A 25297-nucleotide genomic window follows, 5' to 3' on the forward strand; every position below is an offset into this window, starting at 1 on the left:
ATATACATCATATACATATACATCATATACATATACATCATATACATGTATGTATACATATACAACATATACATATGCACATGTATACATATACATCATATACATATACATCATATGTATACATATACATTAACAAGAACTGTGTGTTGCTATGCTGTGGGAAGAGTAGTGGAACAGCCTTACATTGGTGAGCACTATTAGGAGACAAGGCAGTCGCACATGTGGCATGAAGCATCCGAGAGGCTTGTCCCCACCCCAAGCAAGCATTTAGTTTTGGCAGAATGGAGGATGCTTAAACAGGTTAAAAATAGCTCACTTGAATTTTCACCTCCTAGGCAGTGCTAATCCAGCGCAGGCTGTTGTTGACAGCATTGGCGACACCATCTGTGGAAACTGCAGAACCAGAGTTCTTAGGGGACCAAGGAGTACCATTCCTCAGCCCCTTGCAAGCTGGGGAGCTAGTGAAGGAGAAAGGGAACCAGGCGGCAGATGGAGGCATCTGCATCCTAGAGGAGGAACAGGCCGAAGAGACAGGAAAAGCCAAAGAGCGGAGCTTACACTTGATAGGACTCACTGCTCAGACCCCTGAATTAGAATTCATTAAAAACATCAATGGGCTGCACAGCTAGTTCTTGCTAAAGTGTATCTGTGTGTACCACGCCCTAATGTTCTAAGTGTGTTGTGGGTGGTCTCCTGATGGAGGCCCGACACAAGCTCACCCACAATGGAGATAGTAAGGATTAGAGATGCCCACGGCTAGCTCTTCCCCAGCCGAGACCTGCCTGGAGAGGAACCTTTGAACCCCCAGCCTCTGTTTATCCCCAGAGCTCTGTGCAGGCGCTGGCCCCCACCCTCCCAAAAAAGAAGAAAGAAAAAAAACAAAAGTGCCACTTGTTTTATCACAGTAAATTTCCCTCAATTTCCCATTACAGTGCGGTGGTTTGGATAGAGAGAAGTGAATTCATCCAAACCATGCATAGGAAATAAAATTCATCCGATCTTCTGATGTGGATGAAGATTAGCACTAGGAAAATCTTGTGATCTCTCTCTCTCTCTCTCTCTCTCTCTCTCTCTCTCTCTCTCTCTCTCTCTCTCAATCTGTGTGTGTGTGTGTGTGTTGCATACCTGTGAAACTCAAAGGTTGACAGCCAGCAAAGTATATTTTCTATGGGTGCCGGAGTCTGAACTCAGGGCCCTAAACCTAATGCTTTCCCGTGGCCCAGACTTCTCTCTCGTCTTCCTCGTTATGGCAGGATCGGTAGGTGTAGCAGAGAAGCAAATAAGCAGGCCTGCTATCAAATTATGTTTTTCTTGAGCAAGCACAATGGAAAATTCTCCCAGGCTTTCTTTTGCTTTGAGCCTGACAAATGTCAGTTTTTCCTTACTGACTATTATGCTGTGGGATTAATTATTTAATTGACACAGTGTGCCTCCTGCCACTGCTGCTGACACCCTACACACAATCAAAATGAAAGAGTAACAATATTAACAGTAGCCAGAGATCCTTGAAACAGTCCCAAAGTAGCATGCTAATTTAGCTCATCGGCAGAGTCTTAAAACAGGGTGTTCCTTGGACCCTATGCCCCTCTACCTTAAATAACACTGGAAAATGCCATGTCACCTGCAGGAAGGGATAAGTAGAGACCCCTGAGACCCCTGTGGATGCAATGACATGAGGACCTCAAATTGAGAAGTCTAAGGTTTTTATTTTTATCCACAGACTATTTTTTTTTCTGGCCTGTCATCACATTTGATTTTAATCAGATTTTTTATGGTTTCACTGACTGGCAGGTGACTCCCGTTAATTACATGTTATATTTAGATCCTGTAAGGCTTGGATGATTTCAGTGTCGCAAGTCATGGGCAAGTGGACTAGATCTTACACAGATCTCTCCCTCCCTCCCTCCCTCCCTCCCTCCCTCCCTCCTTCCCTCCCTCCTTCCCTCCCTGTCTCTCCCTCTCTCCCTCTCTGCCTCCCTCCCTCTATCCCACCTTCTCTCTGTTTCTCTCTCTCTCTCTCTCCCTCCTTCTCTTTCTCCCTCCCTCAGTCCCTCTGTCTCTTTCTCTCTCCATCTCTTCCTCTCCCTTCCTTTCTCTGTTTTTCTCTCTCTCCCTTCCTCCCTCTCTCTCTCTCTCTCTCTCTCTCTCTCTCTCTCTCTCTCTCTCTCTCATCTACCCTGCCTCTCCCTCTCTATTCCTTTAAATCTCCTGAGGGGTTTTGGTGGGGGGAGGGTACAACAGAAAGAATCTGTCTTTCTGCAGCTCTGCTGTCCTAGGTGTGAGGGATTTGGGGGTAACCGAGACACACGTTCTACATCCTTAGATACTATTTTCTTTTATTCCTCTTTGAAGAGAATTTATCTCATCGGGTCAGAGTCACATTTCTCACAAAACAGCTGTCTTCCATCAGCCCACAATCTTGAAGAAGGAATAAAATAAAGTTGCTCCCCCCACCCCGTGCTAACACTGTCTGTGCCCTGTGCATACATGCCTCTGGTATTTCTGACCAGACAAGAACAGAAACTAACTCCAATATGGAATATTGGATCTAGGCTTAAAATTTGAAAGGCTCTTTCTCTAAGACGAAGAAAACTTTTGTTTTCTGACCCATAAATCTACAAAGATTTCAACACACACACACACACACACACACACACACACACACACCGTTGCCCAGAAACAGCCCAAAGCCTAAATGTTGAGTGTAGTCCCCTGCACGAGTGTTGTGAACTTTAGAACTTTCAAACGGCCACAGAGAGGAAGGTTATCAGCATCAACACTACCTCTGTGCTGATGCATCACTGAAATCAAAACTGGAACTCTATTTGTGAAGGAGGGAGAGGGAGAAGGCAGATGGAGGACAGGCTCTGAGTGGGTGCTAGACATGACTCACCTCAGGTTGCCCCCATCTGTATGGCTCTACCCTCAGAGATGCATCCCTTTGGGACTTGCTTTCTCCTTATTCTTATCACAAGGTGGTTCCCAGTGCCCCTGATCCCGAGAAGGAGCAGCATTACCTCAGCCATGGTCAGCCTAGGTTTGGTTCGTGTGTGCTTTGGGGCGTTCTGCTGGTGAGAGGTGAGAAGGGAGAGGAGGAAGGAGAAAGGTCCCCTGGGTGGGCTCCTTAGCCTGAGCTACGTCTCCCTCTGCAGAGCCAGGGCTAAGATGAGCATGGGAGCGGAGCGCTAGGCCACCTAGCCTATGCTGTCATTTATGTATAATTCTGCTCCTCATCAAAGAAACAAAAGAACACTAGAAGAGTAGTCAGGGCCCCCTGTAAATGTGTGCCCAGGATTCTGGCATGATAATGGCTTGAATGACTCCACCCCATGTGACTGTGCAGAGTGATGGTCACTGATCCACAGTGCCAATGGGATGAACACACCTAGGACTGGATAAAGGCAGGGACTTTTCATCTGTGCCACATGAGAGTTCAGAACGGGCAAAGACCAGAAAGAATGCTGCTATAGTTTTGGAGTTTCAGACAGAGGCTGATCCGCCTCTGAAATCAAACCTACATAAACGAATGAATGCTCCTAGAAATACCTGCTTTCTTGTCCCCTCGGGGAGGAGGGAAGCCTAAGCCGATTTCTTTTTCCACTCTTGGTAGTACTTGAATGCCAATACAGAGATCTGCTTCAGAGAACAGAAGATTCTGTTCTTAGCCCATAGTAGGACTTCCTGTGGTTTCTCACAGGATCCCAAGAAAGTAGCATGCTCAGTGGTACCCAGCAAGCGGTGAATGGGATAGAAGGCAAAGAAACAAAACCGAAGGAAGGCTTTCAAGGAAAAGGAATGGTGGAGGTGGAGATAAGAGAGGATGATCTGAACCAAAGTAGAAAACTATGGGGACTGAGAGGTGGCTCATCATGGAAAGCGTGTGCTATGCTTGCAGTGGGTCTGAGTTTGGTTCCCAGCACCCATGCTGGGCAGTTTACAACCACAGGTAACTCCACCTCCAGGGGCATCCCACACCTCTGGCTTCCTTGGGCACCTGAACTCACGTGCAACACACCAACACACAGACTCACATATACGCATATACATATACATATTAAACTATATGTAATAAGAAACACTGGCAGAAACCTTACAACCACAGAAAGCGATGACAGTGATGACAGTCAAGTGCTAGAGGGAAAATAACCCACATAATCATAATTTACAAACTGAACTAAACTAGCCTGGGGATATGGCTTGGTGGAAGAACATATGCTTTGGCCCTGAATTTAATTCTCAATACCAAAATTTAAATATAAACAGGTAAGATAAAATAAATAATTTGTTGAAAAAAAGAATATAGTCTCAGTTCAAATCCAAACTAATGATTTTAAGTGACAAAGAAACTTAAAACCCAAAACAGAAAAACAAAATTCAGATAGACACGCACACACACACATGCCACATATCACACACACACACACACACACACACACGTTACATAAGAAACACACGAGGCACACATACAGGATACATATGGACTGCATACAAGCACAGCCAGGAAAAATAGGTTTCAGCTTTAAAGATATTTTATTATCTTCTAGGAAGACAAAAACAAGCTGATTTTCTTCTTATTTACAAAACTAAGATTATATGAATTTCTAATGTGCAAAGTAAAAATTACAAAAGAGTGAAATAATGTTTTATGAAAGAAATGATGGCCCAGAAACCTGCAGAGTGGTTGATAATGTAGAAAAGAAGGGTGATTTTGCTCAGCCATCACTAAGTTTATAACCATAACCATTCTAACAAAAGACTGGCCAGGTAGAGAAGAACATGCACATATATTATTTGTCGTGGGAACTTATATAAAGAGGCGAGAATTCAGGACACAGATGGATGTATACAGCTAGGCTTAGATTCAACAAAGAGGTAGATAACATTGGAGAAGTGTGGGCAGGTAGAATATTACCTGATATAGATATAGAAAGTTAAAAAAAAAATCCTCTAGCTCAGTTTCTTGAAGTTTTGGCACTTGAGAATCCACAGAGCAGACAGTGAGTAGACCACCAGGAGAAAAGGCACGTTAGTGCACGTAGCACCACGCCAGCGTGGGATTCACACGGAGGCTGACCGCTGGAGAAGAGCCACAGTCTACAGTGCGTGCTAGGCATCAGAACAGGGAGCACAGTGCAGCCTTGTGCATTCTGGAGAAGGGCTGTGGCTTGGTGACCTGCTTCATGGAAGAGGGCTAAGGGGAGGGTGGCTGCTTTTTACCAGAGATTCAGGGCAACAGATGGTCTCTGGGGTCCCAAAGGTCTAGACTTCGCTGTGCTTCTCAATATAACAGCTAAAGAAACAAGTGCAGAAAAAAGACATTTAACATGTTAGGAAGAATAGGAGAAAGAGGGGGGGTTCTAATGAACTCCCAAGTTCATCTTTGGGGAACTGACATGAACTTTAGTTTTAAAGAGAGGAAGAATTATGACAGGGAACCAGGAAGGATGCTTATGGAGTGCTGGTCTGTCTACCTGTGGTCTGGTTGATCACTGACTTGGTTCTAGTTCAGCAAGGTGTTCCAAAGAAGTTCTTTGCTTGAGTGGACATCCTGTTTCTCAGGAGACTAATTCTACTCCAAGTTATAGCCTTGGCATCATAGATAACTGCTCTCATCTGGTGAGGGATCTCTCCTTCTAGGCTCTACTGTTCCTAGGTTCCACAGTGACTGCAGTTTTAGGGCAGTAATTGTTACTGAGATCACTCTCTGGCAGCCTGTCTTTATCTGATCTTTGTGATGTCCATTGAAAGAATTCAAATGAGACAGAGTGTAGCATAGAAAATAGAGATTGTAACAGGAAAGTAAAAGGCCAGTAGCCAAGGAGATCATTGAGGAAAAAGGAACTCTCATGGGGTGAGCATGGCCAACACCCAAGGGGACCTTGTGGAGTATGTGGGGGGTGGGGGGGACAATCTCCTTGGGTGAGTGGACCACAGCCAAGGATAGCACGCTGCTGACATACTTTTAGGCAGATGTTATGCTATTTATTAAATTGTTAGACAGAAAGCTTTCTGGGAGCGCATTTTCCTGACCAGGTGAATAATAGGCACATTTGGATTAAATCTTAAGAGAGAGGGCCACAGTACTTATTTATTCGTTGACAGGGTCTCTTGCTGGATAGTAATCTTCTATTCTTCATGACCCAAGGCTAGAGATAACAATTCAGACCTTATGCTTTTTTAAAAGTCTGTTTATCAAAGTCCTTCAGTTTTTGTTCCTGGTTTAGCAAAGAACCATAACATTTTAATGGAAGAGTCCATCCTCCCAAGACCTTCAAAGTCACTAATATCTGCCTGGTTTTGGTATTTTTCAGGAGAACTAGACTTAGACATTATAAAAAGAATGATGGCAGTGGAAGAGGCCTGGGGTACTCTTTCTTATCTTTGAGCCTTCAGCCTTGAGGGACAGAGATAGGCTAAGGCTTGTTAACTCCTACGGAGACAATCCTTGAGCGATTAACATGGCTATGTGGAGAGATAAGCAGGGGCCCAAAGTAAAGGATACACATAGAAAATGAAGAAGAGATGGCAGGCTTCCATTCTGTTTTGAGGTACATGTTTGGCCCAAGTCAAAAGTAAATACTCTCTTGAAAACACAGTTTCCAGCTGCATATCATAACTCTTTTGCTTCCATCATTTTCTCAAATGCCAAAGGGCTGTATCCAGGATAGCACATCCAGAATCTCATCATACATGTTAGCCAGATGTGGTGGCTCAGTGCCTGTAATCCCGGCTCTCGGGATGCTGAAGTGAGAGGAACACTATGCTGCTAAAGCTAACTTGGGCTGCGGGTCATTCGTCTGTCAGGGAAAATGATACATATTTAGGGCAGGTAAAGACTGAGAGGCTGTGTCAACACCGTGGGCCACAGTATTCGAGAAGAGACAGCAGATTGAGGAACTGGGAAGGGACAAGAGGTTATTAAAAACTCACATGGTGATCACAGGCAGTGAAGAAGACGGGGATCAGATCCCCAGGAAGATGAGGCTGGATCTGAAGGTTAAAGGTGCTTGAGAATCTCTGTGAACTCCAGTGGTGGTGGGAAAGCAGTGCAGAAAGCCAAGACGTTCCAAAAGCACTTCTCATCTGAAGTGAAGGAGGGAACTCCTTAAGAAACAGAGCTTTCTCCTAGCGAAATAATTGCTATCTTGCATTCACGTAATAATGAAAAACATGCATTTGAATATGAATGCCAGGAGAGGAAGGTGATCATTAAGGAGATGAGAAAGCACAATAGACCTACCTAATTAGCAGGGGGAAAGGGGAAGGAACAGCAATCTGGCCAAATTAGCAAAAACAGCTCCCAGGAAAAGGAGGAAACAGGGAACAATCATGAATAGTCATAAAGCAAGATGGAAGGAGTCACGTCTGTAGCACGCATTGTATGAAATATAAATGTTCAGAACTTTGACATAAGCTGTTCACCCGGTTCATAAACGTTGTTGGTATTCATAAGCAACATGCTTAAAATGCTTTCTAAAAAGCTTGAAAAATAAAGAGACGCCAGGTAAATGCAGGCAATAAGTAAAATAAGGGTGGCTTTATTGATATCTATAAAGATAGAAGGTATTATTAAAGATTTTAATAGGAATGGAGGGAGCTCTGAAATAGAGTACTTACATAGAGCCTGGAGGAGGCACACAGTTTCAAACACAACCACGTAACAAAAGACAAAGTGTGTAGAAGAGGCACACGCTCTTCTACTGAGTCCATTAAAAGGGTCCTGGCTAAAGTTTAGTATTAGAAAAAGGAAATACCATTAAAACACACTTATAATGCAACATTTCAGATTTAACTTCTTCAGAATCAGTCAGATCTAAAATAAAAAGTAAGAGATTCAGCTGATTGAGGGTGTATATGGCTAACCCTTGAACTCAGGAAGCAGAGCCAGGCAGATCATGAGTCTGTGTGCAGTTTGGACTGCAAAGCACAAAGCGAGGCCTCCCTCTTTAGCTACACTGTGAGTATGTATAGAAATCACAGTGCGGAATAGAAATGATTCAGTTACAGTATTGTGGAATAATTTCAGAAGCCAATTAGCTATAGGACCGCAAAAGCGAAGCTAGGCTCTTTCACTTAAAGCATATAAACAGTTCATCTAATCCCATGATAGGTAATCAAAATTATTTTGATTTACTTTGGTATCTGCAATAAGAGAAGAAAAATAGTGGATATATATTTTGGGGAAAATAGTAGATAAATGTTTTGGGAAGAACAGTGGCTATATATTTTGGGAAAAACAGTGAATATATATTTTGGGTTTTTTTAATATGTGGTTCTATGCACACAAAACCATGTCCCTGTAGAGAACAACGATAGAATCTGAAGTGCATTTTGGCATGTAAATGAATGCAAGGTCAACAAATAGACAACATAGGTCTTCTATAAGAGAAAAGTTAGAAGCATAGACTTCCGATCCCGGTAACATATGTTGGAATCTCAGCTTGGCTATCCATTATCTGTGTGATAGTTTTAAATCTTAGCCAAAGAGCTTGCTTGAAATAACTGCTTAATTTTCTTCTGCTTCAATCTTCTATCTTCTGTGCTTCGTTTGTTGTGTTTTTGGTTTTTAAAACAGCTTTCACCACAGAGCCCACGCTAATCTTGAACTCAGTATATGAACCATATTGACCTTGAACTCACAGCCCTGTCACAGCATATTATCTACTGTTATTATTATTAAGAGATCATAATAATTGTTGAGTGATAATCGGCTGCATTTGGAAGTAAAGATGGTGCTGTCCTAATGGCAACTTGCACTACAGAACTCTTAAGACTAATCTTATGGGAACGACACAGAGCCTGTTAGGAAGGTCTTCATAAAATATGGCTGTACAGCAAAGGAAGATCTAGGTGACTAGGAGGATAGTGATTTGGGGGATGACAAACTGTCACTCTGAAAAACAAACACGTCCCACAAAATGAATTCATAGACATGAAAGCCATTGAATGATATCCCAGTGAGTTTGGACTATTTTAAATTCAAGTAAGTGATTTTTTTAAAAAAATTTATTTGGAAGAGTGAAAGTCTAAAATTAGCCCCAACACATACATAAAAAGTGAGTAGTGAGGTTGAAGGGCCCTTGTGTATACTGTCTATTATAGTATGAAGTAGTATATCACATCTATCTGTTATTGGAATAAATACTAAGAAGTAGACCAGCGTAGTAGAATTACATTATAGAAATAGATCCTAGTATATAGGGAAACTTAGCACACACACACACACACACATACACAAAATTCTAATTCAGGGAGATTTGATAAACGGTGCTGGCACAACTGGTTATCCATCTGGAAGAATATAAAATTGGACCCATATCTCTCAACATAGTCAAAAATAAATTAGGATGGATTAAAAACAAATGTGTGTGTGTGGGGGGAGAAGCAGCAAGAATCTTAGAAATTAATTTGCAAGGGAGGGTAACACATGGATAGCTCGGGCCATGGGTACCAGAAAACTTCAAATACAGCAGCTTAAAATGCCTAAAGCAATTATTTTCTCACAAGGAATCAGAAAGGCAAATGGTCCAAGGATCAAAACTGCCACCCAGGAGCCAGGATGCCACTATCATTCCTGCCAGTCTTAGCATGTGGCTCTTACCCTGCAGATCCCCAAGTGGTTGCTGCACCTCCGTATCCCTGCTGAAATGGCAGTGGATGCAAAGCCATGTGGCTTGTTTGTACACTGAATGGTTCCTCTTCACTCCCCCGAGACTTCTGACAACTCCCTTACTCAGAACTCTGCTACGTAGCTCCTCTTAGCTTCAGGAAAAGAAGAAGCACGGACCATTTGTATTCTGCAGTTGTAATAGAGGTGGCCAGGAGAAAGGGATGGTGGATCCCTAGAGACTGTTCCAGGGACCGCATGTATAACCCCTAATTAGAGGGGACTCTTTTAGTGGGAACAGAAACCCCAGACGGAAAATGTGCTTAGATGATGTTATATATTTAAAACCATTTGCATATGAACTACAATACCCCCAAATAAAGTCACTATATTAAAGAAGATGTTTTTCTGTATAATAAGGTTAGAGAGATGGCTCAGCATGACGAACATTTGTTCTTGCAGAGGACCTGGGTTCAAGTTCCAGCACTTACATGATAACTTACAACCATCTGTATCTCCAGTTCTTGGGGATCCAGTGCCCTCTTCTGACCTCAGGAAACACCAGGCAAGCAAGCAGTGAACAGTCATGCATGCAGGCAAAGCACTCATGCCCATTAAAAGTAAATATAAATCTTCAAAAAAATATGTGTATAAGTTAATAACTTTTGCAAATTGAAGACACATATCAATTTGGCAGGAAATCGGCATGAATAGCCCGTTCAGAACAAGGAGTCAGATAGCAGAAACATGAAAAGAAAGGTAAGCTGGTTTTTCTCTGATTCTAGGAAAGACAGTACATTCTACATCTCTGTTCTCAGACTCACAGCCTTCATGACTTCCGTTGTCCTTCTTTAGATCATTTGAAGTCAAGGGCTCCTCAGTGAATACTCAGGGGATGTCTTAGTCAAGATTTTACTGCTGTGAACAGACACAATGACCAAATCAAGTCATAAAGGACAAGATTTAATTGGGGCTGGCTTACAGGTTCAGAGTTCAGTCCAATATCATCAAGGAGAAACATGGCAGCATCCAGGCAGGCATGGTACAGGAAGAGCTGAGAGTTCTACATCTTCATCTGAAGGCTGCTAGCAGAATACTGAGTTCCAAGCAGCTAGAATGAGAAACTTATTACCCACACCCAGAGTACCACGCCTACTCCAACAAGGACACACCCACACCAACAGGACTACGCCTACTCCAACAAGGACACACCCACACCAACAGGACCACGCCTACTCCAACAGGGCCACACCTACTCCAACAAGGGCACACCTTCTAAAAGTGCCACTCCCTGGGCTGAGCATATGCAAACCATCACAGTGGATTTCTTCCAAGCATGACCAGCAGACAATTCACAGAAGAGCCTCCTGGAAGAAGTGTCTCCTTGGCTGGAATTGAGAGCTTAAGATTCCTGAGAGGCGTCTTGGGTCTGGGGTGCGGCTGATGGGGTTCTTCACAAACACACAGCTTGCTTAGCTTCCTGTTCCCCCATGACGTCCTACATGCGGTATTCACAGGGGAACATATCCAGTCTTCATTAGCTCTACACACAATTCGTTCCTAAAGTGAGGGCTTCCTATATGCTTACGAAGTGCAGACATAGGAAGAAGCAGAAAGAAACAATGTTAACCAAGAAGCCGCTCACACACGGGGGCTATCCGAAACTTTATTCAAAGGCACGTGTAAAAGAATATGAAACACACACAAATGAAATTTTCCTTACAGAATCCCCAGTAGCAACATGGGGATTTGGAGAATCCCTGGGAGAAAGAGGAGACAAAAAAATATTGACACCAGCTGTATTAATCGTGTGGGTCTGTGAGGGGAGCAGTTCCAATTTTAAATCACCAAAGGCCAAAGGCAGAAAATAATCTCTGCTTTGGAAGCCCAGCGTGTCTTTCTGTCTGAGGGTGGGAGACAAAAAGCACCTCCAAGTCAACCAGACACAGAACTAACCCAGAGTCTTTGTTTTATGGCAGGAGCCCAGCACAAAGATGACAGTTTATTACACATGCATACATGCGCATGCACACGTATGAGCACACATGCACACATTTTTCTCACTTCCTCTTTTCCTTTATATCTACGCATGTTTTTGAGACAAAGTTTCACATAGGTTTCTCCAGGCTGTCTTGGAGTTTATTGTAGCTCAAGCTGGCCTCAGACTCACAGCAGTCCTCTAGCTTCAAGTACTGGAATTCCGGACATTCACAGCCAAGCCTGCCTCGGTCTAGCTCTTTAGATTTAGCTTAAAGATGAAATATAAGCCAGTCTCTGATGCCCAAGGAAATTTTAACGCTTTAGATAGATAATTTTATCCAAAACTTGGTTTTCTCCATTTGCTTCTCTTGCACTTCTCTGTTGTTCTCAGTGTTGGCTCGTGAGCCATTGGCTGCCTTTTTTTTTTTTTCTCTACATGACCGAGAGAGTGGTACCATTCACTGCATCTTTCCAATAGGTGAGGAAATCCGAGATCCAGTGTGTTACAGAGCTGACACAGACAATAGCTGCTTCGTTTTGGGGATAAGTAGGGTGATTTCAAACCATTTTTCCTGTCTGCTCTTTCTTCTTAATTTCCACTACAAAACAGCATAGACCTTGTAAATAGGTAGCCTTAGCGGATAGTACCAACTTAGATAAGGACAAGTGAGTCATAGGCAGAGTCATAGTGACCTGTCCCCTGAACCTTCACTCTACCCTGTTCTGAAAGACATCTGTGCTCTCACTGAACACCTACGCTCCGGTGTCATCTCCTTCCCCACATCCTGCCTTTTTGTGTTTATAACCCCTGTGTGAATAAGTAAAAATTATGATTTGATTTTTAAAAAAAATAATTGTTAAAGGATAGAATCATAATTTAAAAAAATAAGCAAAATTGCTTAAGTTACCAAAAGACTAAATATACAAGAACTCCTGATGAATTAGACTTCATCAAAATTGAATAGTTCTGCTTACAAAAATATATTTAAGAAAATTAAAATGTAAGCTAGAGTCAATGAAAAAGGCAATCTGTGTGTGTGTGTGTGTGTATACCAAGGACTCATACATAGAATACATAAAGAGCGCCTGCATTTTTAAGAAAACTTCTAAAAGAATTGTTACCTTAAATGTATACAGATGTTGAATATGCACATGAGAGGGAGGGCTAAGCATCACTAACCACCGAAGAGATGATGGTTGCAGGTACCATAGGGTATCCTAGCTCATCCGCTAGCGCTGTGGAAATGAGAGAGAACAAGTCTGGCTGTGGTAGGTATTCAGTCGTTCTTACACTTGAGAAGTGGAAACAAGATGATCAAAACATTCAGGTTAGCCCAGGATACATAATGAAAAATGGTGTCTCAATCAATCAATCGCCATGGAAATCCCCATGGGTTATATAGGTTAAAGGAGCTTGCTGCCAAGCCTGATGAATGAACAGAGTTCAGTCCCATCTTCCAAGTTATGGAGGAGAGAACCAGGCCCTCTGACATGTGAGCTGTGGCTTGCATGTGCCTAGCCATGCACACGCACACATAAATAACCGTAATAGGCTGTGACTGCTTATAAAGGAAAATCATCGTCAGCGTCTCGTAAGGGTGAGCATGGAACAATGTGGCTCTCAGACATCACCGATGGAAATGGGAAATGCAGTTGGCACGGCCACTTTGGAAACTGGCAGTTTCTTGTAGGCAGTTAAAAAAATACCACCACCACCACCGCACCGCCACCACCCCCTCTACGATCCACGAGTCTGTTTCTTAAGTATTTACTTGAAACAAATGAAAACATGTGTTCATAGCCACCATGTTCATAACAGGCCCAGAGGAAGATGACCAGGTAAACAAATGCAATGAAGTAACCCGACAGTTCCAAAGAGTGATGAGTGACATGCGACAACATGGAAGGATCTCAAAAACATTCCACAATCTGAAGCATCTAGAATCCATGCCACATGGCTCTATTAGCGTGGCTCAGAGGGCAGCCAGGAGTGATCTGTAGGAGGCAGGAGAGTGATTGTCTATTAGTGCTTCATAGGATCTAGAAGAGCTTGCTGGACTCAGTGCAGAGGTGCCATACCGGATTGAGACTTGTGGTGGCTCCGTTTCTTACAGCGCATCCAATGTCCACGTTGGGTTGATGAGTTTTACTGTATATGAAACTTTCTTAAACAGTAATCTCAAAACTAAACCAAAAGTAGACATAGCCAAACATGGGTAATTGCATGTGGCACATTGGGGGTTTATGGTTTTCCTCTCATCCAGGTTCAGCTGGGGTGAGATGCCATTTGGTGTCATGTGCAGTCACGTGGTCCCCACTGAGCTATAACCGCAACTGTTGCTTAAAAACGACCTCAGATGCTGTTGCCCTGCAAAGCCCTGTTGTGTGAAAACATCATATGCCCGTGACAATAATAGTACACATGACATGTCCTCGATTAGGCTTCAAGAATTAAGAGGAGGTGGTACACCAATGGGAACTTGCCTTTCAAATATTTCTTAAGTTTTCAAATAGAAAGTCTTTTAAAAACTTAGGAATTGATTATGAGTGGGTGAAGGCAGTTGACCAAAATGATAAAAGAAAATGTTTAAATACTTCGGTATAGTATATGAACCAGATAAATGAAAAGAATTGAATTCATATTTCTTAAAATGTAGGACAGGAAAGTTATACATATAATTTTAGAATGTCACAAATAGCATTGGGCAGATATAAAAATAGTATTAATATCTCCTTTGGTTAAAATACTAATTATGTGGGGCTGCCAAGATGGCTCAGTGGGTTAAAGACACTTGCTGCCAAGTCTGAAGCTGTGAGTTTGATCACTGGGACATACATGGTGGAAGGAGAGAACTGACATTTGTAAACCATCTTCTGACCTCCACACACATCTCCGTACTCACACTGTGACCTGCATGTACCTGCGTGTGCACTTGTCTGTGCACGCACCAGTAAACAAGCAGAAGTGAAAATATTAATCATAATAGCTACGTGACTCTACATTGTTTTTACTCTGGCTTCGGGAATGAAATGGAACTAAATGCTTCTCTTGTTCTTCTTACTTATATTTTATTTATTTGTATAATTTTGGAGTATGAAAATATATTAAGCCTTCAGACATGTTGGCAATTGTTGGAGGAAGATTCAAGAGCCAAGAGGAAAATGCTTTTAATTTTAAAGACTGAAATTTGGTTTAGTCTTGGATGCCATTATAATGAATAATGGGAACGGATTGTAGACTTCAAAAGAAATATAAGCAGATAGCCTTACCATTTAGCACTTAATGCCTCTAGGAATTCCCAGTCAGACCCCAAACTTTTCATTTCCCAAGCACTCTCCCTCACCTCTGTCATCCTGCAAAAATGAAAGGAATCCCAGGCCCTCTCTCCTGGTTTCTGTTATACCGGAGCCGAGGAAATTTAGCTTTTTTGTGTGTACCTCGAAAATTGGGTTTCATAAAAAGAGACAAAAAAAAAAAAAAACCCGAGGCGTTCATCAGATCTACTAGGCTAATTACTGCAACTCCAAAGTTTATTACTTTTAAATATTAACTGCTTGAAATGATTCATTTGGAGATCAAATGATTAATCCTTCTTCGTTGCTATAAATGTCAGCGGCAGGATTAAAGGATTTAGGTGGTCATGTTTACTCAACCTTAAATTTCTCTACTAAAGACAGGAGTTAAGTAGCCCTGGTTTATCACTGTTTCTTGTTAGTGTTTCCCTCTCAGCTGCTTCTTTTAGCTCCCCTACCTAACTGATCTTTAACTCGTTTTGGCTAAGTAGGCAAGCTCTTCTTTCAGGCTTGCCGGTCAAGCAGCTTTGTAGATTACTTACCAGAAGGTGTGAGTAGATAGATGTAGCTTAGAGCCCTCCTCGGGACACAGTGGGAGTAATCCTTCCCCCTGCCTTGGCCTTTATGGGTCTGATGTCTTGAGCCCATGGCTTACTGCTAAACTTGTATCTGGTTCCTTGCCACGTTGCCAATTTTGGATACACATTGTGAAGCACCGTGGTGCCGCTTCAGTCACAATTATTAAACACCTGCTGCTTTGTGCCAAACCATATGCATATTGAGACTAGCACCTCCCACAGTCCGCTTATCAGATACCAGCGGATCTGTTGTTGGGGTATTATCATCTCAGGGTCTTGGGTTGTTCTAATGGCATTATTAATAAGTAAAAAGCAAACTCATTTTCAGAATACCTTTTGATGAAAGAAATATTTTAGCATCACTATAATTGCAGATGGTTGCTAAAATCAGTTTCTTAAGGTTGAGTGTATAAATCCTTGAGGATTAAGAGTTATTTTTTCTTTAAAGCCAGTGGACTCACAACTCAGCCAGTGGAGGTTTTCTCATTTGCTCCACCAGACTTGCCACTGAGTAAGCATGTGAGTCCCCTTCCCTGGATGCTTCACAAATCTAGTCTGAAAAGGAAACACGTGATATCCTATGCATTCACTCTAGTCCTGCTTTTTCCTCTTGAAGAAGTACTTGAGGTTTTTTTCATTCTCACTCACCTCACTAAATGCCTCTCGATGAGCACCTCGAATTTCCATGGACAGAGGGACCCTCTTTAGCTGCCATTCAAGATGATTTTGGAGGGAACATCTATGCAATGGTTCTCAAACTTCCTAATGCTATGACCCTTTAATACAGTTCCTCATGTTATGGTGACCCCCAACCATAAAATTATTTTATTGCTACTTCCTAACAATAATTCTGTTACTGTTAATCATAATGTAAATATCTGATCTGCAGGGTATCTGATAGGTGACCTCTGTGAAAGGGTTATTTGACCCTCAAAGGCATTGTGACCCAAAGGTTCACACTTACTACTCTGATCACATCTAAGCGTGGAGTATAGAGGGCATTGTCAGTGTTCTCTGGAAACTCAAGGTTATCGGTGTGGAAGAGAAAGATACGCTGTTTTTTTTCTTTCTCCATAGTGGCATATAGAATACTCCCTCATCTATATGGCACTGTTAGATGGTTAATGTTCAATGCCGACTTGCCTGTATTTCTTGTATTACTTGTTGAAGTACAGCTGTGTCATATCTGTGAGGACATTTTCAGAGATTAACTGAGAGAGGCAGACATGCCCTCAATGGGCAGCACCATCCCCTAGGCTGATTACCCAGTGGAATAAAAGGAGAAAAAAGAGTCCCCTTTTGTCTGCTTCCTGGCCCCACCTGGCATAAGCTACTCCCTTCCCCCACGAGAGACTGCTTGCTCTTGAAACAAGGAGCTGAAATAATAAATAAATAAAATAAAACTTCATTCTTTAAGTTGTTTCTGTCAGGTCCTTGGTCATTGTGATCAAGAAATATTGACGAATAAGACTGGAGAGATGGCTTAGTGGTTAAGAGCATGTGTCCCTTTTGTGGAAGAACCTGAACTTCTTATTGGGTGGTTCACAACTACCTCTAATTTCTGCGCCTAGGGATCCAACACCCCTTTCTTGCCTCTGGGAACACTGCGCTCACTTGTACACGTACAAACTGAGAATGAAAATCAAATCTTGAGGAAGGAAAGAAAAGTTTGAAACACTAGGACTTTATAGCTCAGTGATAGAGCACTTGATAAGCATGCTTGAACTCCAGGGGTTCGAATCCCAGCACCAAAGTATAATAGAATTCCATCATGTATTTGAAGCTAGGTATTCTGCTCAACAAGTAGCAAAGGTGACATACGAAAGTTAAAGTATAAGGTAGGGAGAATTATATACGTGAATGTTTCTCTTACTGTGACATCATCTTACATCTTGTGAACACACCCCAAAAGGAGCCCTAGCTAGCGGGTGCTCATGCTGATTTTACTAATACTTAATAGAAATGTATAGCTTTGGACCAGTGAAAGAATGCAGTCTCATGCTGGAGAATGAATGACGTCACTTAATACAACAACCAAGACAAATAATGTGAGCTGATGGCGGATCTTTTTATTACAATGTCGAACTCATGCTGATCGATCTGTCCAGCTTTTCATGGGACTTATGGGTGTTACTTTGGAAAAGGATTTTTATTGTCTTTTTTAAGACCATCCATGTATGAAGAAGGAATACATTCACGACCTCATTTCTTCAAAGCTTTAAAGCAGGAAGGAAGTCTTGAAACTCAGCTTTTTCTAAAGAAGGTGGTTTTGAATCAGAAGTATTAGAAAGCAAACGAACAAAATTAGTTTTGAAAATGTTTTGAATTTTTCCTTTTAGTTATTGAGATAGTAATCATGGGGGAAAAAACCCTTCAAACCTCTTCTGTTTTGTTTTCTTTGTGTGCAATCCCTTCTAAATGGACCATCATAGTTATTTACATTTCCTTCTCTTTATTCATGCTTAAAATACGAGCACATTTATATCTGTTAGTTGGTCTCACTCCCTGAGTTTCTCAAAGGGTGTTCATTCCATACAAGTTGTTGCGCAACGGACACTTTCAACTTAAAAATATATGTATATGCGTGGCTTTCCTCCAGATCTGAAGATATAAGTCCAAATTTCTGCTTTAAGTTAGCCATGCAATGTTCCAGAGCAAATATATGCATCTCACCCAGGCAGTCACTGTCTGGTAAACATTTGTATGTTTTTTTTTTTTAACTTTTGAATGGATGCTATAGTATGTTTCTTTCTAAACACATTCAGGATGAAGTATAGCTCGTAGTTACTAAGATAAATTATCTGACTGAAGAGTGTCTATAATTTCAATGGGAAGGCATTTTCTAAGGAATAAACGTAGCATATTGGAAGAGAAAGGGATACAGAATGGCGCACGACTGGAGTCTCATAGCACGCCCATGGAACGAACAGCTTTCAACAAAGAATAGTGATTTTGGATTTCTCCTTGAAGTCAATACCAATGATCTATAGTCCAAAGATTCATGGCAAACTTAAGACCCTGCTTAGAGTGTGCCTTCCTAAAGAAGAAACTTATAGTGCTGAGTGGTAGCGAGAACGTGAACTTGGTATCCTCGTACTCTGAAGATGGGAACACAACCGTGTGTCCTCTGTAGAGAGCACCTGGCAGGTCTCAGAAGGCTAAGCATCTAAAGCTATGCTATGAGTCAGCAGCTCCTTCCTAGTTGTAAATCAGGAGAGATGAACACATACATACATGAAAGCTTGTGTACAAATATTCCTAGTGTCATTTTCATGGTGCCCCCAGATAGAAACAACTGAAATACCCACTGACTAATGGATGGATATGTGAAAGATGGCATCCATCCTTGGTAAAATTCACAGATAAGAAGGAATAAATTTCTGATACAGACTAAAATAGTTTTTGTCTTTGCTTTGAATTTTTCTCAAAATTTGCATTTATTTATTTATGCATGCTTGTGGTATGTTTGTGTGTGTGTATGCCTGCATGCGTGTGTGTGTGTGTGTGTGTGTATACTTTTTTGCATGGGCACACATGTGCTAAGGAGTGAATGTGGAGGTCAGAGAACAATTTGTGGGGGTGGCTTCTCTCCTCTACTACTTGGGGTGCACTGATGGAACTCAGGTCAAGCTTGGGGTGAGTCCCTTTACTTCCTGAGCAGTCTCACAAGCCCATGTTTGAACTTAAAATATATGATGCTCAGTGAAACAAGCCAATCACAGAAGAGCACACACTATAGGCTTGTCCATCTCTGAAATGTCTCAGCTCAGCACATATACAGATGGAAGCTCCTCGGAGGTTACTGAGGGATAGCAAAGGGAGGGCGTTAACAGAAAATGGGAGAAAATGATAATTATTGGATCTTTTATGGTGATGACAAAAGTATTCAAAACTTGATTGTGGTCATAGTTGCAGAAATCTGTGATCCTCCTAAAAACGTATTAAACCGTGCACTTTAAATGCATGCACTGCGCAGGCTGGGAGTTAGATGTCCCCAGAGCTTCCTTCTACAGCTCAGTTGGCTGACTGCCTCTCCAGCATGCATGAAGCCCTGAGTTCATTCCCCACCACCACACAAAAGTCAGTGTGGTGTTGCATGGCTGTGATAGCCAGGGTTTGGAAAGAGTAGGGTCAGGAGGATCAACGTCCAAGGTCAGGCTCAGTGTGGGACTGGGGTGAGTTCCAGGCTAATGAAGCTACATGATACCCTGTTTGAAAACACAGAGAGAGAGAGAGAAAACACCACTCTGTACACCTGTTCTCTTACACGGTATTTTCAAATGTCATTCTTAGGAAAGTCTCTCTCCAATCTGACTAGGTTCTAGACGCCTCAAGAGATAGGAAGACAGGCTGGATAGATAACCCATTTTCCTGATTCCCCTCATTTATTTAAGGTATACGTGCCATGCTGTCATGTTTGAAGTATTTGTTTTTGTACCATCCTGTCTCCTTTGTCACATATACCAATTCCTTGGTTTTTTTTTTTGTTTTAGTATAAATTTATTTTAAAGTGATACAACCTGCCTTGGTTTATTTATTCAATTTTTTCCTGTATAGATTTTTCAGTTTATGACTGTCATAAAGCAGAATTGGCTAATCTAATCCACACTAATGCTGCATTTTAATCACAGTGTATTCTGCCCTCAGGTATACTTTGTTCTTGCTACAATTTATTGTCTTGGTCCTGTTTCAAATCGTAATGTGTAGATCTGCTGTTGGCCCTGCTGATCGAGGTTACCAAAATTCAAACTGCAGGGAACAAAAACTAAATACTTGTTTGCCAATTTTAGACAAACAGTTAATAAAAATGAGTGTATATCAGGCAAACGGAGAAGCTAAATGAATGGCATTAGAACTATGGCCAAGAATATAAGGCTAGTAAGCCTTCTTATTAGCTGAAACAGATTCTCCACATGCCTCGCAAGTGCTTATCCTTCGTGGAATTCTCTTAAGTGGCTTCTTCTGTTTCTACTCCTCTCTGTCACCCTCAGTCCTTCCCTAAGCCAAAGCCAGCTCAACACAGCCTTCCCAGTTCTTTCATCCCTACCAGCTGTCTCTTCTCTCTGCCATGAACCCTTCTTCCCTCTGTCTCCTCTATATTTGTCAAAACTGTATGTGTTTCTTATTAAGGATAGCCTGTCCTACAGGGAAATTATTTGATAGACTAATTACTCTAGCCTGATGATTAGTCCTCCCCAAGGGAAATCACCTTCAAGCAGAGGGCCCTCAAACTCAGGAATGCCTAACCCCAAAGAGGAATCAACAGCAAGAAAGTTGGATGCATGGAAGCAGGTCTGGGTGGAGCACTGTTCATTGACAGCAGACTGCACCAGTAAACACCAGCTTTGCTGGTGATGTGGCTTTGCAAAGGATCTGAAAACAAATATCTAAATTCTATGACCCTCTATAATTGTTATGCTTGCCAGTATATTTTAAGAGCTCTCTCTCGCATTTGCATAAACCATCCATCCCCCTTTTTAGTGCCAGGCATCTATCTTGCACCTTACCAGTGCTACGCACTTGCTGCACCACTGAGCATGTCTCGGGCCCAGAAACCTCCACTCAGGTCACATCATGAACACCCTGGCAAATTTAAAAAAAAAAAAAAAAAGGTAGGAAAGAGATCCCGGCAGAACTCGTGGGTGGCTTTAACGTAGATGCATCTGAAGTCAAGTTTGGTGTCCTTCTGGAAACAAAAATAAACCTTGTAGTTCAGTGGAAGAAATCCAGCAGCAGTTTCTGCTGTTGTGTTTGCTTTATAGTTTAAATTTTAGGACTAGCCCTGAAGAGATTTGAGTTCTTGTGAGTCACTGACTGCAGAGGGTCAAATAGTTCTGGGGTCTGGGTTGTACGTATTTCTGTGAGGATGGTGTGTGGGATATTTAGCTGCAAAGCAAGCTATGTTTACCTACCTGGAGAGCAATTAAGGGCTGTAGCAATTTCTGCTTTCTCTCCATGTAGATTTTCTGTCAAGATGGCAGTAGAGTACAAAGGTATTACCTTGGAAAAGGTTTCAAGGTATGGTTCAGGAAGTAGAGAATTCTGTGTTTTTGTTCTGAAATTATAGACCTTTCCCAGGCTAGGAGAGAGATTCAGAGGATCTGCTCATACATTTTTCTCTACTTTGAAAATTAGTTTGTACATTGATTTCCAAGATCTGTATGTTTGATGGTCATACGTCAGTGCTTCAAAGCTCTTCTCATGCTTTAAACGTGACCAGTAAATAACAATAAGCGAATTCTTCCACAGCACACCCCTTTACTCTCTGCATGCTATCCATCTTGTTTTTACTGACTTTCATGGTAAAGTCCATGTGATTATTATTTTTTTAAATACAGACAATACCGCATTCCCCATGAGCTTCCCTACCCCCACCCAGTCTACAGAGAGGCAGCTTTCATTTTTTTCTCCTCCTTTTCTTTTCTGTCTTTTTCTTACATGCTGATTTTATTCCAACGCTTAGTCACATCTCTCTGATAAGCACAGTTTGATTTCTAGCTAATTGTAGCAACCGATTTTCATTATTTATGAGTGTCATTGTCAGAATCCATTTGGAAGTCTGACTGAGATAAAGCTGATTCCAACTTCTGATATGACCACAGCAATCAAACAATTAACCACACTAGTTTAAATGAGCTGGGCCTGGAGGGGGCTAATATCTTTACAACCAAATATTTACTGTATTGTGTCTTAGGTTTGATTTATTTTGTAGATGAATCAACATGCCATTTTATCACAAATAATTTATAGTACCCTCTCTTTAAAAATATAATGTAGGTTTCTCATAACAGCAAATTAACTTTAAAATATTCATGTAGATCCATAAGATGTGAATGGGAAAATTAAGACCATGAGTCATATAAATACTTAATATTCATAAAAGATTTGGTAAAGAAGTTATGTTTAAATCAGTCTTTGCCTTCTACTTCTCTTTATATGTATTTGATTCGGGAGGTGCTTACATTTGGGACCCTCTCATACAGGCAGGATGTAAAAATGAAAAAGCCTTATGCAGGTACTCTATAATAAAACATCTTCAAATTCTTCTCATCCATAGTGCCATAAAACACTAAAATTTCAAAAGCAGATACAGGATGGGAGGCATCATTACTGCTAGTGGTCTTTCTGAAGTGTCACCTAATTTAAATGCCTGTGCTTTAAGTGATTGCAATGTCATGAGGTTTATTATGCTCAATTTATTAGTAAAAGGCTTGCAGAGTTCACAGCCATTTATTTTCAGGGAACCTGATTGTCTTGTTAAATTTGAAAAACATATCCCCTCCCATTTTCGTTTGAGAGTGCACTGTACTTGAAAAATTTGGTTTGCTTTGGTCAATACAGATGTTTCCAGGTGTTTCTTGACTTTAAGCATCTAGAAAGTCACCAATAGACAAATAGGATGCTAATTTTCCAGGTTTTACCCTACTGAGTGTTGAGTTGCACACACACACACACACACACTCCATGCATACTCATACATGATGATGTACACATTCATATACACACATATGCACTCATACATGCACACCCATCATATACATTCATGCACATACATACACATAAAGGTGTACCCATATATACACATACACATGTACACCAACATGCACACACACTACACACACATACATGCATGCAAGCATACTACACGCACACACACATACACACACTACTTTCTGAGTTAAGGTGGGCAGACACAATTAAAATGACCAAACTCCTGCTTCTACTTAAGCAGTAACTTCCTCCTGAGGTAAACTTTTTATTTTCCACCAAAAGAAGTGGTGTGTACATGGGGAAAAGAATCCTATAGTTTAGAACCAAAACCAGGACAGATGGCCATTTTTGTTGCTTCACCAGCTGCTAAGCCAAATTCTGCCACCGGAAGCCAGTTCTTCCCTCTGTGTTGCACATTCATGGCCCAGCCATGAAGCCATCTCTGGAGGTGCTTATGGGTTTAAGTTGACAATCATGGTCTGAACGGAAGCCTGCAAGCAGCCCACTGGGCCTCCTCTCTTGCCATAATTACATCCACTTGACCATATGCCACGAAAAGCTGGTACAAACAGGGGTAAGGCCTGAATGAATGAGTGTTTCTTTCAGGGAGGTTTTTCTTTTTTGAAAGAAAAATGAAAAGAAACTAAACCGCAGGATCCATATATACTCACTAGTTGTTATCTCTCTTTCCCCCTAATTAGGACAGAATTTTACCCTAAGGCAGTTAGGAGTGTGTGAATCCGCAACTCGAAGAGGAGTGGCATTCTGTGCGGAAATGGGGCTCCCTCACAGAGGTTACTCCATCAGTGCAGGGTCAGATGCTGATACGGAAAACGAAGCAGTGATGTCCCCTGAGCATGCCATGAGACTTTGGGGCAGGGGGGTCAAATCGGGCCGCAGTTCCTGCCTGTCAAGCCGGTCCAACTCAGCCCTCACCCTGACAGACACGGAGCACGAGAACAGGTCGGACAGTGAGAGCGGTAAGTCGCACTGTTTACTTTTACTATGTTGCCATTTTAGCGCTTCCGTGTTCCAGTTGACTGTGATTCGTGTTTTCCTTCCATGCTTTCTCTCTTTCTTTTCTTTTTGTGTTAATGTAGTAGAGCCCAAGAAAATACTTGTGAATAGTATGGGGATTTTTCCTCTGGGGTGGGGGGCCGGGGACGTGAGAGAGGTGGATCATTATTTGATGTCAAATTATTAAATTCTGCAAACCGTGTTTGGTGCATTAGTTATAATTTTGCAACACAGTTTGTGTACAGGGGGGAAAACAGAAAAGATTAAGTCTGGCTTATATTGGATCAAGTCACCTGTTAGCTTCTGCAGAATAGGAAAACAGTGTTGATAAAGTAAATGTTCCCCGGAGCCAGGTTGCAATCAAAGATGTCTTTGTAGATTCCTCTTGAAGATAACTCAAAAGAAGTTGCAGAATCTGAGAATGGGTGAATGAGCACACAGAATAGTTTATTAACAGGGCTCAAGTGATTGAAGAACAAATTTGATCGTGCTTTAGCTTACTAGCGGATGAGGGCAGTTGAAATCTTGGTAAGGAATGGGATGTGGCCTTTGATGTCCTTGGGAACTGGATTACTGTGCAATTAAATCCACATTAAAAAAATTGAGTTTAAGGATGTCTAAATAGCAGCTTTGCATGGTCCAAAAGATGTCATTATACATTGCTAATACTTTTGTCCTGTTGCCAGTATGGGGTTAAAATATTTAAAAAATGATTTATATGCAGTAATAAATTGAAAAGAAAACTTACATTTTTAGTCAGCACTGCTCCTAAGAAGAATTGGAATATCCGCAGTAACATACAGACAGTAAAAAAAAAAAATCTTTTTTTTTAGTTTTTAATATTAGGAGTATGCCTCTCCCTCAGTCTCTTGTTAACGCGGTCTCTATCTGATGACTCAAACAGCAAAGAGAAAATTAAAACAGAAGAGTTGCATGATATTGGAAAAGAAAGATGATTGTTTATTAATAATCTTTCACCTTTATTATTTATTAGGCAACTTCGTCGGCTTTGTTTTATAACAGGAGAGCAGATCTGTGGTTAGTTTTCAGTTTCAGATAAGACAGAGTGTGACTTACTGCTCCCCACTGCTCGCTCGGTATTTCCTTCCTACTCATGGGGTGGGAAAGTTTCATTAAATCACTAGAAATGATTTATTTGGTATTAAAATATTCTAATGCAGTAAACCAAAGTCAGTATAAACTGCCAACAGTCACCCATTGTCTTCATGTTAGAAGTATAAGTCCTTGGTAGGGCCAGGCCTTATTCTAAACCCCCAGTAGGAAACAAGGGCAGTTCTTTTTCACAAAACAAGCCTTACAACCATGCTGC

General features: G+C 41.5%; 1 protein-coding gene across 2 annotated transcripts in view; it reads left to right on the plus strand.

The window, feature by feature from the left end:
* The window catches only part of Tenm3 (teneurin transmembrane protein 3), a 445726-nt gene that overhangs the window by 1947 nt on the left and 418482 nt on the right, over positions 1 to 25297 (plus strand). For both annotated transcript variants that reach the window (XM_028757645.1, XM_028757644.1), the window contains exon 2: positions 23652 to 23930. In XM_028757645.1, the coding sequence (XP_028613478.1) occupies positions 23652 to 23930 (279 nt within the window). The remainder of the gene's footprint in view (positions 1 to 23651; positions 23931 to 25297) is intronic.

Source organism: Grammomys surdaster, unplaced genomic scaffold, assembly GCF_004785775.1.
Source record: "Grammomys surdaster isolate TR1022 unplaced genomic scaffold, NIH_TR_1.0 126178, whole genome shotgun sequence".
Classification (NCBI taxonomy): domain Eukaryota; kingdom Metazoa; phylum Chordata; class Mammalia; order Rodentia; family Muridae; genus Grammomys; species Grammomys surdaster.